General features: G+C 42.1%; 1 protein-coding gene across 1 annotated transcript in view; it reads right to left on the reverse strand.

Annotated features, from left to right (window-relative positions):
- Positions 1–5,536: 5,536 nt before the first annotated feature.
- Positions 5,537–17,833, reverse strand: part of LOC110052647 (sacsin-like) — a 38,913-nt gene continuing 26,616 nt past the window's right edge. Inside the window, exons 4-6 of the mRNA XM_089284479.1 lie at positions 8,598–17,750; positions 8,017–8,299; positions 5,537–6,998 (exon numbers count right to left, since the gene is read on the reverse strand). Coding sequence (XP_089140605.1) covers positions 8,018–8,299; positions 8,598–17,705 — 9,390 coding nt within the window. The 5' untranslated portion in view covers positions 17,706–17,750 and the 3' untranslated portion in view covers positions 5,537–6,998; position 8,017. The remainder of the gene's footprint in view (positions 6,999–8,016; positions 8,300–8,597; positions 17,751–17,833) is intronic.

A 17,833-nucleotide genomic window follows, 5' to 3' on the forward strand; every position in this document is an offset into this window, starting at 1 on the left:
ATCTTACAAGTCATACATACATCTAATTTAGTACTAGTAATAATTATATCTATCACTTTCTTTAAGTGCTCGAGGTTTCTACGAAGTACAAGTCGATGAACGTTCAGTTGCATTCAAACGAAACTTCTTTCAAACGACAATTTTCAACTATTCCCGCTACATCTCGGTATTATTACGCTTCACCGTTGAATTAATTACAGCTGTAGCTAGCTGTGTAACCAACCTCAGTTCATTCAACAATTTTTGAGCTTTTCAGCTGTCGTAAATGTGAATGCCCCTGTTTTTCTCTTCTCCGGAGTTGAAACATCTAGTAACATTTGTAAAAATTTGTGAAACGTCGGAGAAACAAGAAAAATGTTGCCGTTTTGTTGACCACCTCAAGCCAGTCTGTATACTTATGGATTGCAGACTGTAACATATGCAGTTAGTATACCAGTAAAACAGCTTTTACCGACACAAATATCCACACCTGAATATACATTTACTTCATAGCGAGTGGATTAAATCAAGAACTGATCTTTCCTTATGTTGATCTGATCCAAGATTTTACTGCAGCTCACTCACAAGTGCAAAAATCACCTTCAAAAATACTACTGCAGTAAAAAAAAATACTTCCTTCAGTTGTGTCCTTGACATTTACTGCATGAGAAAACATGCTTTGGTAGTTTTTCACCGCGTTCGAAGACTTAGCGTGCTTCTGACCAAATGAAAATGAAGGTTCAAAGCTTAAGAGACATCTTATCTCAACCATACCGGCCGTAATTCATCCGAACTACTTCTTATAAACAACTACTTCTACATGTAAGAGTACATAGCCTTAAATTATATAATTAAAGCAAAAGATCAAGCTTGCAAAACATTTATGTTGGGGAGGCTTTCCTACATGTAGTTGCTATATCTTGTACAGTTTACTCAGTTGATTCATAAAGACTTCCTTTATTCCCCTCGTTAAATTGTATATTTCAAAATGTTCATGTAATCTCGGTTACACTTTGATGTATATCAAGATTGGAGGTCTCCAGCTTAACTGGCGAAATTAAAAGAGAAAAACTTCAAGACATTGCTACTATTTGAAACATATATGCAAGACGGCCAGTTAGTAGCATTTAGGACAAAAAAGAAAAATAGTATTTAAGTATAAGAGTTTTCAACAAATTCTTTGTTTGAGTATTTACCTGTGTGTGTTAAAATGAGACTATTTAAGTCGAGTAGCTCGTTCGTTTACTGCATGATCAGCTATTCAAAACAAGCAAATTGAGATACGACAATGGACGTCATTTTATTTCTCTGAGACACAATTTTATTCGTTCCATCCTAACAGACATTCATCAGCTATTCAATGGCCCAGTGGCACATCTGCAGTTCGATAGCAAACATTTTCTCACCATTTAATTAGACCATGATGTCATACTATAATTCAAAAAGAATGATAAATAGCTGGCAAATAAGATAGGGTTCAGTTACGGATTTCAATATTATATTAAGAGTTCTATAGTTTTCCAAGTACGACCGCAGTACTCGACTGCTGGTAAATAACGGTAGTTCTCTCTAACTTTTGATCGAAGTCAGAAGACCCGTCTCATCAAAACACTGATTTGTAATAACTATCTTCCGTTTGATAGCCGTTTGTCCTTGCGTTCTTCGAAGCAAAATACCTTCTAGCAAGAAATACCAAACAAGCTCGGTGTCACGATTCTGAGAAAACGTTTTAGCGATCATTCAGTCTAGAAGCTGAAGTTGTTTAGGTTATTGTTTTGTTTATCAGTCTTCAGTAAAGAAAAAATACTAAGCGCTCGCTGAAATTGACTGCGATCGCTAAGCTACTTGTTCAAATCCACTCCTTAGAATTTCATACCCGGCGGAATACGACCCCGTTCCTGTAATCATTTCCCGCTGTCACGGCGTTCGCCCATTGGAAAAAAAGAGACTGTAACCGCAAATATCACGGTCCATTTTGTGCGACTTGTCCATATTTTATAACTCATTTCGACGACTGTCGATAGGAAGTAAATTTATCGTAACACCTTTGGACTGTTCATGTACAATTTTTGATAAGAGAAAGCTGGGAATTGCGGATGAATGACTTGAGAGAATACTCCATAACTGACCCGAGTATGGCGTCAGATTAGGGAGTGTTTTACGTACAGTTTTAATATATCGTGTACCTACTCAGTCGTACCAAATCCTAAGAAAACGTGCTTTCGTGGCACTAGATGACTCTAAAGTTGTTGTTTTCACACGCCTGGATAACTAGTCACTAATTTCTTTCGATCTTCTTATCCTTTAACGAGTTCCAAACGAAATCATGATATTAAAATGAGGTGTGACATTATTTTGGACCGTAATTTTCTTCGCAGCCCGATAGAGCGTCTAAAATTGATAGTGTTCCGGATGGGGTTAATACGTTTAAATATTGCTGAAGGAGATGGAAACTCATTTATATTGCAAAACATGTTGTGATTTTGCAGTTCAGTCTCGACTCCCAAAAGAGATCGTACCAATTTCCGAGCAGTTTCCCATATTAAATGTTTTCCCTTCCTACAAAAAATCAAATAAACCGATTTACGGCTAACTAGGATTTTACAATATGAGATTCTGAAAGATTTTCTCACCTCTTTCTTAGTTTCAAACCGACGCTTTTGTAGAAGTATTCGCTTCACCAAACTGCGAAGGGACAGCAGAAATAAGAATTAACAGATCCTTTTCCAAGAATCGACGACGATTCTAGGTTTCCAAAATTATCTTTCCGGGAAAATAAGGTAATTGTCACATGTTAACGATGCGTGACATAAGTGATTTTTACCAGGTCCCGTATGTGAGTTCCTAATGCAGGTTCACTCTCGTTCCCAGAGCCTCCTGTCCCTCTGATCCTGTGTAGCCTTGGCACGAGGAAAAGGAGCCACTTTTCCTAGTACCAAGGCCCTGGCGGCTACAAGAGACTGGCCGCTTTAATTTGGAAACGAGAATGGTATCGGTCATGCTATTGCTACGTAACAACTAATATAAAAACTTGCTAAAGTGAACGAACTTATACCATAAAACGCCGAAAATAAGCAAACCTTTGTCTCCAAGGTAAGAGAGGAGGACCTGGGAGACAAGTTTTTACAGTGATTGACTGGGGTTGCTTGCAGTTTGAAAATTCCCGAGAAAGCATCATCGAGACGAGCAATTCTTTCCAAGGAGTAGTTAAGCATAGTCTCCGGAAATTTTGCTTTGAGTTTTTCACTCAAATTTTTGAGCATTTTCGTGCATATTTCAGGCTCCATTGACCCGATCATTCTGATTTGGTATCATTAGAAAGATCTTTTCCTCCTGCAATAGCCTGTGTACGTCCGCCCCCTAGCTCTCCTCAAAAAAAGCGCAAAGAGACAAGTCTATGTGGGAGAGTAGTTAATCGTGTTCCGCACCTCGGGTGGTGTTCCTGGAATGTTTGGAACGTACGCTGATTGGTTGTTATACTAGTCTGCATTACGTAAGGCATTTCCCGTTTTTTTAATTGGTTAACGTTAATCGATCATTTCCGCCGCGCGGGTTAGAGAAACCAGGCATTTTCGATCCGCCTCAAAGGTACACACCACGAGAAGTTTGTGACAAGCCGCCCTAATGTCTAACATTCTCACATATGTTCGAGTTTCGCCAGCAACTACAGACGTACAGAAATTTAAATACCGGCAACTGATGAGATCTACATGGAGGATCGACACCATGGTCTTGCCTGAACAAAGCCAATGTCATATACAGCACGCAAAACAGTCAACATTTGATTTATGTGGTGTCAGAGCGAACAATTTTAAAAAGGATGGCGGTATAAACCTAAACATCGAGCTCAAGAGACAAAAGCTCGATCAAATTGATGCAAGAAAAATGAGAACGTCTCTAAACAAACGTATAACTTTCCAAATAAAGTTACAGCAATCTCTGCTTTGGCCGGACGAAGATAAATGTGATATCCGCGATAAAAAGCAAAATACTGTACTTCCAAGCAGTTCTTATTAAAGAACCGGGCCCAGCGTCACAACACCTAATGTAAGTAGGCGCAATATTAGTTAATAATAATAGTTAACGAATATTTCAAACTATGTTTCCTCCCCCCCCCCCCCCCCAGAGAGCTTTTAAGCATTTTTTTATATTTTAAAAAACACATCTTGCAATAGAATTGAGCTTATTTAAAATAAACAAAGTATACTGGCACATGACAAACTACAGAGGTGTCTCGAGGTGTCAGACTCTGCGAAGCGGCATGTCAGATAACAGCGGAAGTCATGCAGACCTGTGGAAAAAAAAACACATTTATGCCGGCTTTTCTTCCTTCTGTGATTTTTTTCTTTTTTACCAAAAATAAGGGGGCTTGGGGAGCGGGCCCCTCCCCTAGATCCGCCACCGAAGACCTGCCTTTGGACCTATCTCAGCGGCAAAACACTGATTTGTAATTTCTCTTTCCTGTGATCATTTTCTGCTTGCCTTCTTCGTAGTTGGAAGAGTATATACCTTACATTCTAGCTGGGAATAAGGCTGATACTTGGCGACAATTCATGAGCGTTTCAGAAAACGTTTTAGCGATCGTTCACTACTAACAGCTCAGTTTTTTTTTACTATTGATCTTTAATTTAGGAGTGTGTCCCTCCCCTTTAAACTTCCGCAACTCCAGATATATGAACTAAGCGCGAGCGCTTGCTAAAACTGACTGCGATCGCCGAACTACTTGTTCAAATGCACTCCTCAGAATTTCATACTGGGTAAATTTATTTGTCAGGCTTTCACTGAATCAATGGTATATGTATATGTAATTATTTGCTGTAAGTAATTGACGCAGTCGCGTTCACCCATGGAAAAGTGGGAGAAGATAACTCCATCCATTTTGTAGAACTTGTTGTTGTTGCAGTTTAGAATCGTTTCGAGCACCGAACAAACATAGACTGTAACACTATTAGTGACAAAAAGCTGAGAAATTAATGTGAGCGAAATTGGATAGGTTTCCGCAGCGGATTTGGGCAAAAACGTTTTCATAACCACATATTTCTAAAAATAATTTGAGAGGATCGTATCGCTTTTCCCGCAAATTTAACGTAGTTTAGGTATATTAATATATTCGGGCTACTTTGGGTTTTGCTCGTCATATTGTTGGGAGGGAGAAGTTTTAAAACCTTTCCGTGATCTCCATAGAAAAAACTTCTGAATTCGGATTTTTAACCAGATACTTGAGATTGACGGATTTTCCGGCCTAGACATTGAACCTGATTTTCTTAGGCCACCCACCTACCCGCCCCCGACTTCCCTAAGGCAATTACGTAGCGTTTTCGTTTTAATTGCCACGTAAGACCGAAACTCGATAACAAGCGCTGGGTGGGACCCCAGGGAGATTTAAGTCACTCTGACTCGAGAGAGTCTCTGAGAAACTCTGTCGAGTCTCTGAGAGAAAGAGAGAGCCCTGGAGCTTCCTCTCGGTTTAAAATTTGTATCAGAAACAAATGGATCAAAGGCATAATCCCTTCCACCTCCCTTCTAGCAAATTTTTTTTAGAAATCAAGCAAGAATGTCAACTACACGCGTTTTTTTATTATCATTTTTTGCTTCGTTTCTCTTACAAACGAGCCTTGCAGGTGGACTAGTTGACTGTCTGCTACAGAGATTTTAACTAAACCTATTTCAATATACTTGTGTCTGGCATCGTTAAATTCTACTGATTTTTAATTCAGACTTCACCATTCAGACCAGGCTTCTCGAGGGAAAAATTATTTAAGCTATCACACTTCTGTGCTTTGTATTACAGCCTAAACAAGTTCATTGTTTTAAAAATAGCCTAAATCGAGCTTCTTAGTTTGAAAGCATCAAAACCATCGAAAACGTTTTGCCGCTGTGTTTTAACAAAGCCGATGTAAAAGATTACATCACCACTAGAGAAACGACAAAGAGACGGTACACGTCTCCAAAACATTCTCTAGTATAAAACTATTTTCTACTTGAAAATTGGTATTGAAAATTAGAACATATTTGTTTATTTATAGCATCAACTGAATGGGGTGACTCTCTTTACCTTGTAACTATCAGTAATGTTTCCTCTGTTTGGCAGACATGTCTTCAACCTTATTTTGAGCAATTACAGCATTTCTATCAGTTCTTGCATCTACATTTTACTTCATGTATTCTGAAGTACGAATTACTTCATATATTCGACTGAAAACTACTTCTTAACCAACTACATCTATAACTATATCTATATTAAATCGGAAAATATTCGTGTTTTAAACTAGGAAGAACTTTGGTAAGTGTGGAATGACGCACCTACATTAACATTTAATTTATTCCTGACTCAAGAATATAATTGAGTTACCAAGAATACTAAAGGCTCACATTTTTGCTTAGTCTGTGATTGAAAAGGCAAACCAAGGACACGTTCAAAACTGTGCCTCCTTACCGATGACCAAGCTCTCCTTACAAAAGAAAAATGGAACAACAGCTAACAAACAGTGGTATTTTCATGTTACCACTGTAAAATATGCACGCGTTTCTTATCTGCTTGCGTAAACACTACTACTGTTAAAAGATGAGTTTGCTTTGTTCCCTTTAACGTTGAGAAATAACTACACCATAATCATCTGTGCGAAAAAAAAAGAAGTTGTATATCACTACATGAGGATACTTAAATATTTTACAGAATTGACCAGAGTCATACTTTGACACTAGCCTCGGCTGAATATTAGAATACCTAAAGCTAAGGCTTTTACGGTTCAAAAAGTAAGCAAACGTAACGTGCACCAGATGTATTGGAACCATGAACTCCACGCCAAAGAAAATACACGGGTTTGAATTTTTCAATTCCGAATCAGAACTTCGCGATACATCGATCACTCTACATGTTCTACTTAGTTTTTTAAAAATAAATTGTTCGTCATGTTTTTCGTCGAATCCACTGATGTACAAATGCGTAGGAACATTGGCCATTAATGCTTGAAATGAGTCCTCGCTGGAGTATTTTCCGTCCAAGCACCATCCACACCCTGTCAATGCAGTTAATAGCATACATAAGTTTATACTATTATCTTAACACGTTATATTTTACGATTCGTTGTCTCATACGAATTTTGCAGCTACCCAGTGCAAACGCATTATTGTCTCGTTGCGACCGGACCGTGCAGCGATCCATATACTTTACTCCCATTGTGATATCCCTGTAACCGCCAGGTACCTTAAGCTTTCTACGGCGGCGTATTTTGGAATTTGTTCCTACAGTGGCCGTTATACTCACACAAATACCCGTAAGAAGCTTGAAACCAGAGTTACACCGTTATACTTCTTTTGCAATTCATTCAACAGTCGACAGTTTAGTTAGGAGGCAAACTGAATGTCGAATGTAGATGCAAATGTCTACACTTAGGTAGCTCGCTTATTCACCTTTGTCTGCGTCACTTGAGGTGTTCATGCCAATTTCGGGTGCAAAAAAATGATTTTAACGTATAATAGTAAAAGCAATTTTTATATGGGTTTTGTTTGTGACCGATATTAAGCGCGCTCTGATTGGCTAATTCTAGGGCATTATTCTCCCGTAAAGCATTCCCCGGGCCAATTTTGGGCCTGCAAAAACAAAGCAAAAGCCATATAATAAACAACTTATAAACCTCAAACGCTCGGTCTTTTCGGAAAAATCTCAAACCTAGGCAACGCCTGGGTTTGAGATTTTCCCGTTAAGACCTCAGTCACTTTGGTTAATAAGTAGTTAGTACTGTACTTATGGTTCGGTGCTTATCCCCGGTTTCCGTAGCATGAAGTGGCCAGGAGTATTGCTGCTCCCCCTGAATGGGATGTTAATCTATCGCGGGGTTACTCTAGCATTCTGTGAGATTCTCCCCTCCCACCCCTCCAGCCCCCAACAATTTGCCCGCACCCATTTATACTCCTGGGTGGAGAGAGGCACTGCAAGATTAAAGTGTTCTGCCCAAGAATGTATCGGGCCTAAAAATGGGTTCTTTTAGTAAAATGCCCCTTATTTCGTCATTAGTACTTTAATTTAGCATCTACCTTAGGGTATCCTGTCTTTGACTCGCATCACGATACTCTCCGAAAGCTGTAAGGCCTGCTGAGCCATCTGAGCGGTGTAAACTTCGTTAGGGATCTTGGGTGCTTCGAACACCTGGTCTGGATATCGCATGCGCGCCGAGCAACCAACAAGTCTCTCCAGATCTCTTGCTAAGTTGGTTAACATGGAGTCATTCAAATCAATACAATTCCTAACCAAGTTGTGGTCCCTAGTATTGTTAGCATCTATTGTGTACTGAGTCGCCTTTAGTGCCTTCTCTGCTGCCTATATGAAAACAAAATTATGCAAAGTATTGCAACAGGCCAGGCAGACTGGTTACCAATAATGACAACTTAGAACGGTGACAGTTCAAACAAGGAAAGAGCGGAACAACAAAGAAGGACTTCACAGAGATTCCAAGTGTTCTAAAGTATATTATGAATATTATTTTGTAAACTCAGTTGTATAACGAAATATTTAATCGTTAACAGTGCGAGATCTCAAAAGTTTTTTTTTTAACAAGCTAAACAATATCGCTGCCAGGCAATTAATGATCTTTACGGTGGCGTAAAACTATGTTTACCTGATGGCACTTAAAGCAAGCCCACTCATAGGAAGGTCTGCTGCAATCAATATCGTTTGCAACGGCCGTAAGGTCAGCTTCAGCCTGTTTGAGCCAACGTCTGGCCTCTCCCGGCTGAGGGTTTCTTTTGCTGAAGCTTGGAGGAATATTATGCCATAGCCTGCGACCTGATGAAGACTCCCAAGGCCCGTACTCTTGGAGGAACCTTTCTATGTATTTATCATGCTGCAAACGATGCTCTCTTGCACGCGTTACCCAGGCCTCAATGTATTGGTCGTATGAACCGCCCAGTCGAAAGATTTCGTTCTTGATGTACTCAAATGCCTTTTCACAGAATTCTTCCAATTCATCTCCAAAATTTTTCTCTGGGTGCCAACGTAGAACTAGCCGCTTCACGATTTGTCGTGTGTGTTCTTCTCGTATTGTCCATGCATCCTCCAGTATCTTTGAGATCTCACCAAAAACCTCTTCTCTATTACTGTATCTGGGGAGTTTAGTTGCCTGATGAGATATCTCTTGTATGCGGTGTAATTTGTACAAAAAGGCAGAATTGACCTCTACTGGTTCTTTGTCGTTTCCGATGTTGATTAAGTACATCTTCGTCAGGTAAATGAAATCTTGATCGATCACGTCAAGCTCCTCAATAATCTCAGCGTAGATGTACGTCGCAACGCCTTCCTCAAGTTGTAGGCTGGGGTCGTGTAGCTGATAACCTACAAGTTCCCCTGGTGTAAATTCTGCAAAGGCGTCATTTAGTAGATGGTGCTCGTCGATTGGAATAAAGGTTCCCGGCTCTAAATAGATATCCATTTCTGTTATCTTGTAGCTGTCATCTTGTCGGATACCTGTTTTATCTAACAATGACCATATATTACTGAGCGGACAACGCAACATCTCAGGAATTAGCCATGCATTCTTTCCAAGAAGGTCACCATAAATGTCTGCAATGACGTTGGCGATCAAGAATTTAGCCAAATCATCATCGTCAATTCCATGGCCTACATTGATATACACCCTGTATTTCTCTTGGCCATCCACCTCACGTTTCTCTTTGAAGGAAGACACTTCTCGTTTGCTTCCTGGAATAAAGTGATCATTGTAAAAAAGGGCGGTTTGAAGACTTTCCACAGCACAGAGATCGATGCTTTGAAGATCTTTTTCGATATTTGCTATCACATTTTCGTCAAAATCTTTCCTGTGAGAGTTGATGTCTCGCATGATTCTGGCAATTCCATGACCAAACTGAGGACGCGTTAGCCGATGCATCAATCCGTTCACAGCTCCGCTTGTCACCTTTATACCATCAGTGAGTTTTTCTTTGACTACCGAGGATAGCATGACTGGTTGCACAGAAGCAGGCAGTCTCATCATTAGCTCCTTGTAGTTGGTCATAACAGACTTAAATTGAACGTCCATCATGCTGAGATCAAGTACAAAACGAAGGTCAAGGCTCAGAAAGCGATGGCCAAAGGCAGGCGTATCATCGAATACCAAGTCTGTAGACTTGTGCAAAGTGACAGGGACTTTGTTAAGAGACTTATCCAAGCAGCGACGTCCTGAACTCATTGCAGGTAGGTACAATATAGGTGGGATAGCCAAATCCTGAATATCCTCCTGCAGGCTTTCAAACAATCCTTTAACTGCCTTGGAGCACATGCTAACCTCATCTGGGTGTAGTTTGGTATTCTGGCAATTGTCATGCAGCATCTCCAAAACCATAGCATAGTGTGTAGGTTTCACAGACTTAGAACAGCCAAGGTACTCAAACAATCGCTGAAACTTGCCAAATTCTGGAGGTACTCTGTAGAGAAGCGGCTTGATCTCATAATCTTCATAAAGCTCGAGGACCGCTTGACTGGGCATGATGAGCTTCCTTCCTTGCTCAACCAAAATACAGGGTATAGCTTTAAGGATGTTCTTTGCTTCACTGCTTACCATTGCATTATCTTGAAGAAATCTGTAAATACGTTCCATTACCATCACCACCGTAGGACAATGTGCGGGTGAATCGATTTCCAACGGGCGAGTGCTCTCAAGGTGTAAGCAGACAGCTTTGCAGTGACGGGCAACAAGATCTACCGTTGGTTTCGTCACCACCTGTAGCTGTGCAAGGAACGTTTTGCAGTATTGGTCAATACTGCAAGGAGGAGGACAGTTAAGCTCGTATCGACGAGACCTTGGATCCGCCCACTTTGGAAGTAAGTACGCCTTAGTCCAAGCTATGTCCTCATAATCAGATAAAACTGCTCCTTTGAATGAAATGAAAGGAAGCTCCTCCTCCTCCTCCTCCTCCTCCTCCTCCTCCTCCTCCAGCATTATCACCACCTCATCCTCCATCACCACCACCACCACCTCCTCCTTCGGTCCTGAAAATGGTGGACACAGTGCTTGCAGTGGTTGCCTAACACAGTGCGGGGCCACAAAGGCAATATCCCGAACAGCTTGTAACCAACCCTCTCTCACCACGTCATGTCTACAAATGAGATGTCGGATTAGAACTTCAGACTTGTCATATGTGTTATTGGTACGTGCTGTGGCTGCTTCAATGGCCAGTTCGGTAGCAAATCTCTTAAAATGATCGAGAGAAACTTCATGAACCAGACCAATTTTTCGCAAAAACGTTATCCAATCTGACGAATCAAATGGTTCCGATGGGAAATCGTTGTCGGAGAGCATGCTTCCGAAAACATCGATACCAGGGTCGTAAAAGCAAGACGCGGTTTGTAGAGTGCCATCTTCTGTGGGAAGGAGAGGAGTATTTCTTAAGCAGTCCAATACCCTTTGCTGTTCGCCATCCTCTGTGACGAAATCTGACAAAATGGATTTACGGATGTATTCCAGGTGACTCTTTCTTGCGTCCTCGCTTAGAATGGAGAAATTTTTCAGAATGAAGGTACAATACACGTCCACAGCGGAGACACATTCGAGCGCCAGAAAATCGAACAACCCGGAGAGACTCTGCCAGGATTCCACAAATACAACTCTAAGCTCACGCTCCAACACGTCTATTTCCTTTCGTGGTATGCCAGTGGGAAGGACACACACTCTAGCGTCATCGAGACTTACAAAGCCTCCATGTGTTGCTAAGTAAAAAGGAAGCTTCCTGAGAGTGCTCCGATCTGTATCTTGCAAGCATCCCGCACTTCTGCTGAAGTACTCTAAGATTGTTCTACAATCTGACTGCTCCAATCTTTGAGTAACTGAGTTAAAGTCTGAAGACATCTTATGGTCAAGAGATGTAAGAAGTGAAGCGGGATCTTTTAGGGACGATACCACCATTCCGGCTAAAGTAACTGAGTTTGACCGCGAGTACACAGATGTACCTGAGCTCGAGGCCGAAAGTACAGCACAATTAAGTTCAGGCAGACCAAGTTTACGCAACACATCCACGAGTTTCAGACTTGCGGAATCTGGATTCTTAAAATCAAGGACAGACGCTGCATGTTTCAAGGGCGCAAGAAGATGCTCAGAGTTTGGGACTGATCTCCAGGAGGAAAGCCAGTGGGTATTTTTTTCTTGCCTGCTCCTTGTCACGGTAACAGGGAGAATACTCCAGTTAAAGAGAGGTCCAAGAGCAGCTTTTATCTGAAGGACTTTACAACCCTCATCTAGGTTTGCTTCGCTGAGAACATCTCTTACAAGGTCGTAAAGGAAATTCCACAATCTGAATATCCATTGTTGATTGGGTATTGCTTTCTGATCTGGAGCCCACTTAACAAACACGGCCTGTCCGTACATTTTGCGTGATAATGTTCGAGGCAAGTTGGCGGCGAAAACGTGCGCATCCAAGGGCTTCAAGACGGACGAGGTCAAGGTTGTAACACCAGAGAAAATATTCCTGTCGACTACCTCATGAAGAAAAATGTGGGGAGAAAAAGGCAAAAGATCGTGATATCGAGAAAGGATCTTAGGCTGTCTGCTTGAGAACAGTTGAAGACGTTTGTCTTGTGTAAGAAGCAATGGGAGATCCGGTAGCTTGTCGAGAAAATTTTCCGCCTCTTTGCAGTACAGCAGCACAACTGTTACTCCAAAAGCACTTTCGAAAACTGTGTTATTGACTTCACAGGGAACCGGTCCGATCGTACATAAGGGGTCTTGAGATTTGAACGTTCTGTAAAAATCGACCACAGAACTAGGAGAAACGCAGAAAGTGGCAACATTAGATCGTTGAAATGATTCATGTACTGCCAGGGAAAAGGCCACAAGGTTGAAACCACTTTCAAGAAGTATCACCTCAAACCGCTTTCTAAGTGTCTTTCCCTTGTCATCTGTTTCCTGGAGAGATGACGTGCTAAAGGGTCCCTTTTCTGCAAGGTTGTTGAAGAATGCTTGGTGTCTTCCAGTGCCAGTTGGCGGAAGCCACGTCACACTGACCACGGTAGCACCTTTCTGGGTCTTCTTAGTTACATCCACTGTTCTGATTCTAACTACTGGTAGAATTTGTAATTCTTTCCTATTTAATTCTTGAAAAACAGAATCGACCAGGGTCTTCCAATACTCCTCTGTGGTAGGTTGTAGTGGGAAAATGGTTTCATACGCATTAATCTTATGGCAAATCTCATTTTCGGTATAAGCGGTTTCACCTGTAGTCACGGGAAGTTTAAGAAACGTCCGCACTTCATCCAGCAGCCTAACGTAGCACGATGCTACGACATCCTGGAGTAAAGCATTGTTCCAGTCACTCCGATATCCGCCATGGCCACCTTCATCTCTCCATAAATTTCTCCTTGCCTCATGGTCCAGCGCAAAGTGTCCGTTAATGTGAACTGGCAGGTTGGTTTTGAATGGTAGTGGCAGAAAGCAGTAAACTTTCTTTCTTCTTTGCGCAAGATCTCTTGAATTTCTCGTTTCCAAAAGGCAGGCCACACCACCACGTGGAAGCATCCCAAGCTGATGTGCCTTAAAGGCATCAACGATACTCTTTTTTACAGACTTCTCAAAGCCGATTTGTTGGACAATTAGCCATTTTTCCTGGTTACCAAGATTGTCAGCAATGTTCAAGACATAGGAAACTTTTTTCACCGACACCTGACTAGTAAGAACCTCCCTCCTTTCATTTGCCATTTGACCAATCTTCTTGACGTAAGCGGAAAATTCTTGTCTCTTAGAGTCATCCTCCTTGGACATGGTTGCTTCAGCTGTGTAAACGTTCACCAACTTCTCGCCTGTTCCATCGACTTCACAGAGTTTTATCTTCTTTACATTGTTTACAAAGAGAAGGACTTCAAATAACTCCTCCTTCAGCTCTTCCATCATTTCATCTAGTTTTCCCAGAGACACAGAACCTGATGATATCTTGGATTCCCGAGCCATTTCCTCTGTTCTTAAGGGGAACCTAAACACGGTTGCGTTGTCTCTCGGAAAATGTTTTCCTAAATAGCAAGGGAAAACATCTGGGAAATCTCTCTGCAGGGTTGGGCTTACTATAAACTTCCTGCCAGGCTCTTGCGGACTTGCACCAGGAGCGTACTTGCAATTTGGGTCGAATACACACAAAACATCCCCAATGTCATCTCCTTTCGAAACGAAAGACGGTGCATCTGTCAAGTGGTAGACGGCATTGAAACCAACGCCATACTGGCCAGTCTTGTTCGGATCATCTCCCTTACTTCCTTCTCCAAGGTTCTGTATTCCGTCGATATCTGCCTTTGTGAATGGTTTGTTGTTGTACACACACAACGCAGGACCCTGTAGCTGCTTCCAGCTGTCTTCAAACACTCTTTCTCGGGGATGTTGCCTTGGATCTTTGACGAAGCAAATCTCAGTTGCTTGGGCATCATCTGCGTTTTGAAGAAGTTCTTTCAAAATTTCTTTCTCACATGGGTAACCTGTTAGAATACGATTCAGGCGATTCGTCAGTTTCTCCTTCTGTCCATAAGGAATCCCAACGGCATGACGATTCAATTCTTCTTCTCGCCGCGTTTTGACACCCACTTGGGAGCACGTTGCCCAAGGTATTTTGCCATTGACATACTGCACGCTGGCATCATCAGGCATCCAAGGACAGTTTTTAAAACAAAGATCAGGCAATGGTCGCATCACTCCTTCAGAGTCGGGAAGATAAACAGTTCCCCACCTTTCTTGTACCTCAGATGGATGAACTTCAGACACTTGAAGTGTTTGTCCAAGTTGAACTGCCAGCCGAATTGCGACTTGAAGATTATCCTCATCCAGGTCAGTCTCGCCAAACTGTTTCTTCACTTCTTGAAGGTTTGAGATGTAGTCCTTCTCGTCAAACATTTGCTTAACACCTGCTACTTTCATTAACTTAGGAAATCCGTTAGCCAGATGCTGTGGCAGCTTGAAAAGGAATGGCGAGCAGTCAGCCGTAAGCTTGAATGCCACGTGCTGTGCCGAAAGAAACCTCCTCCCGACAAGAATGAAATTCTTTCCCCTGAGATAGGTTTTGCATTTAGCACCACATTTTTCAGTAGTTTGCTCCAAGTATTCATACGCTGCGAGGCAAACTCTACTTAATTCCTCGTATTCTGCAGCATTTAGTGCCTCGACGTTCACGGACGTTGCTTTTTGAAGTTGCTGCATCACGTGGTCTAATGTGGCATGCTTCTTGTCCAGCTCCAAAAGCTCTTTGACTTTTCTCGGAATAAAAACCCCGACCAAGGGTTGAGTACAGCAAACTCGGTACTTTTCCTCCTCCAAGAACACTTCTTCGGGTGCGAGCAGTACCTGCAGCTGGGTACGTCTTTGAATACCATATCCTCTCCAGGGAAGAGGAAAGTTGTCTTGCTTGCTGAGAACGGGAAGAAATTTGGCCTTTACAAGACGCCGGCGATCGGTAGGTGAGATTGAGTGTCTTCGTTCTAGCTTCGTGTTCATGAAAGCTAACAACGCCTTCACTCGCTTTAATGCTCCATTACGGTCGACTGCATTTAACGTCTGAATGCTTCCAGCTCTTTCTGCAACTTCGGACCATGGAAGATCGTCGGATGCCATTCCCAGTTGTTCAAGTTTCGCAAGTCTTTGGGGATTAAGATACGATTCTTGACTGCCAGAAGGAAACCTTCCATCGCAAGGACTGAATAATGATGCTGCTTCTCTGACAGGATTTACGAGTTGGCTGGGGCACTTGAGCGTCTCACCAGATGGCGATACTGGAATGCAAGCATGCTGTTTTATCAAAGGATGGAAATTTCTACTGTTATCATCCAACGCATGCAAGGTAAGTATATCTCTCAGGGAAGCAGGAAGTCTTGCAATATTCTTGAAGAAGCATTTACGGAAGAAACAGTCCTTGCTGTAGCTTCTTTTACTAATTTCGTTCTTCAGACCACACTTTTCGAACGACTTGAATACTTCAGACGGTAAATCGATGATCACGTTGCTTTCTCCATAAAGCATTTGAAAAACTTTAAAAGAGGTTTCTCCAATTTGAGATTCTCTGCGGAACTTCGGATCAAGGAATAAAACCTTGTTGATGTCAACCCAGTCAACTCCATCGGAGAAAAGCGCAAGACCGCCTCTGGCGACTTGTTCATAGAAAGACATCATGAGAGGGGAGCAGTTGTGGTGAACATTTGAAATCGTTGGCCACAGCAAATGGAATTTATATGAGCTTCCAACGGGAACAACTGACGTCAGATCCTGAAGAAGACTCAGAAAGGCATAACAAACGGAGTCTTGCATGAGCACTTCGTTCCATTTAACTCTATAACACGATTTGTCATCTTCAAGTTTCTCCTGCAAATGGCGTCTGTTGGAAGCAACTGCAAATGCGCCATTTATATGCACAGGCAAACCACTGTGGATTGGAAGTGGTAGGTAGCAGAAAACAGTGCCATTGGCATCCACTCCATCGACATTCTTGATAACTGGCGATGGCAAAAATATGTTTGATTTTTGTGCTAACAACTGAACTGCTACTCCTGCTGATGGAACCAGACTTGGGTCATCATGCTTCTGGACAAACTGCATTGCCTGGCCACTGCCCATTGACGACACAATAAGCCATTTTACCTTCTCCTGTTGAAAACGCGAGTCAACATTGAAATAATCCAGACCGCTTTTTGTGAAATTGCAATCAATATCCACCGTGAGCGTCGATTTTGGAAACTGCCTTGGGTCAACATCGTGATCTCTTACGTGTCTCGTAAATTTCGATGCTACTTGAAGGAAGTTGCATTGTGTAAGGAAATTCTGTTTTTCCCTACTGAGCTTCTTTGCCGTGGCTGGTAGCGTGACATCGAAAGATAATGGCCTCTGTATCCCTGTTTTCGAAGCTGATTTGGTAACCTCGAACAACAGTAAAGGTCGTAGATTTTGAGGTGAAAACTGTGACAGATGGTAGATGCTAACGCGGAGTATATTCTGTGTAAAAAGAAGCAAATTGTTTGCTCCTTGAAGAAACATTTGCAACAGTTTCTGCATTTCGTTGTCGTCGTAAGACAACTGCTTAATCTCACTTCGTATCGCTTGCTCTCTTGTTCTCAGTGGAAACCGAAAAAGTGTTCCATCAAATGAGTTGACTTCCCCGTTCAGATGAAACTCGCAGCCAAATATGCCATTGAATGGTTTGAACTGATCCCTATATTCCCGAAGTCCGTCGGCATCTTTCCTGAGATCAATCTTAATGCCTGGCCTAGCGGCGTTCTTTTTGATAAACTCCCCGAGGTGCGACATGTGAGGGTCAAAAACCACGAAATAGTTCCTACTTAAAAACATGGGCACATCTGTCAAGTTGTAGACTGCATTGAAACCAAGTCCGAACTTTCCAATCTTCTCAGTGTCATGCTCTTTTGTCGCGCCGCTCAATTTTTCTATGTTCACGAAATCCTCATCTCTGAATACAGCGTCGTTGTAAACCCACAGTGCAGGACCCTGGCAGTCTCTCATTCCTTCATCAAACAGATAGCTCATGGCATCTTCGTTCGTTCTTTCATCATATAGGAATCTGATTTCCGTGGCACCGGCATCATCTGCGTTTTGAACAAGCTCTTTCAGAACTGAAAGTCCATCCGTGTAGTCCTCCAGAAGCCGCTTCAGTCGAGTGGTGAGCGGTTCATGCTGCCCAAACTCTTCTCCTATAGAACGCCTAGGCAGTCTTCTTCTAGCGAAGGTCGTTGAGGCTGCGGCTTTAGTCGATTTTTTCATTATCGCCTTCTTTCTTCAAGCCAAGCTCATAATACGATCAGCGGGCTACAACAAAAAGTTATTTGTAATTGCCTTTGAATATGTGAAGGTGAATTAATCAACATGACACGAGCGTGGGACAAAGAAAA

This window comes from Orbicella faveolata, unplaced genomic scaffold, assembly GCF_042242905.1.
Source record: "Orbicella faveolata isolate gen_17 unplaced genomic scaffold, um_ofav_v1 contig_13, whole genome shotgun sequence".
In the NCBI taxonomy this organism is placed as follows: domain Eukaryota; kingdom Metazoa; phylum Cnidaria; class Anthozoa; order Scleractinia; family Merulinidae; genus Orbicella; species Orbicella faveolata.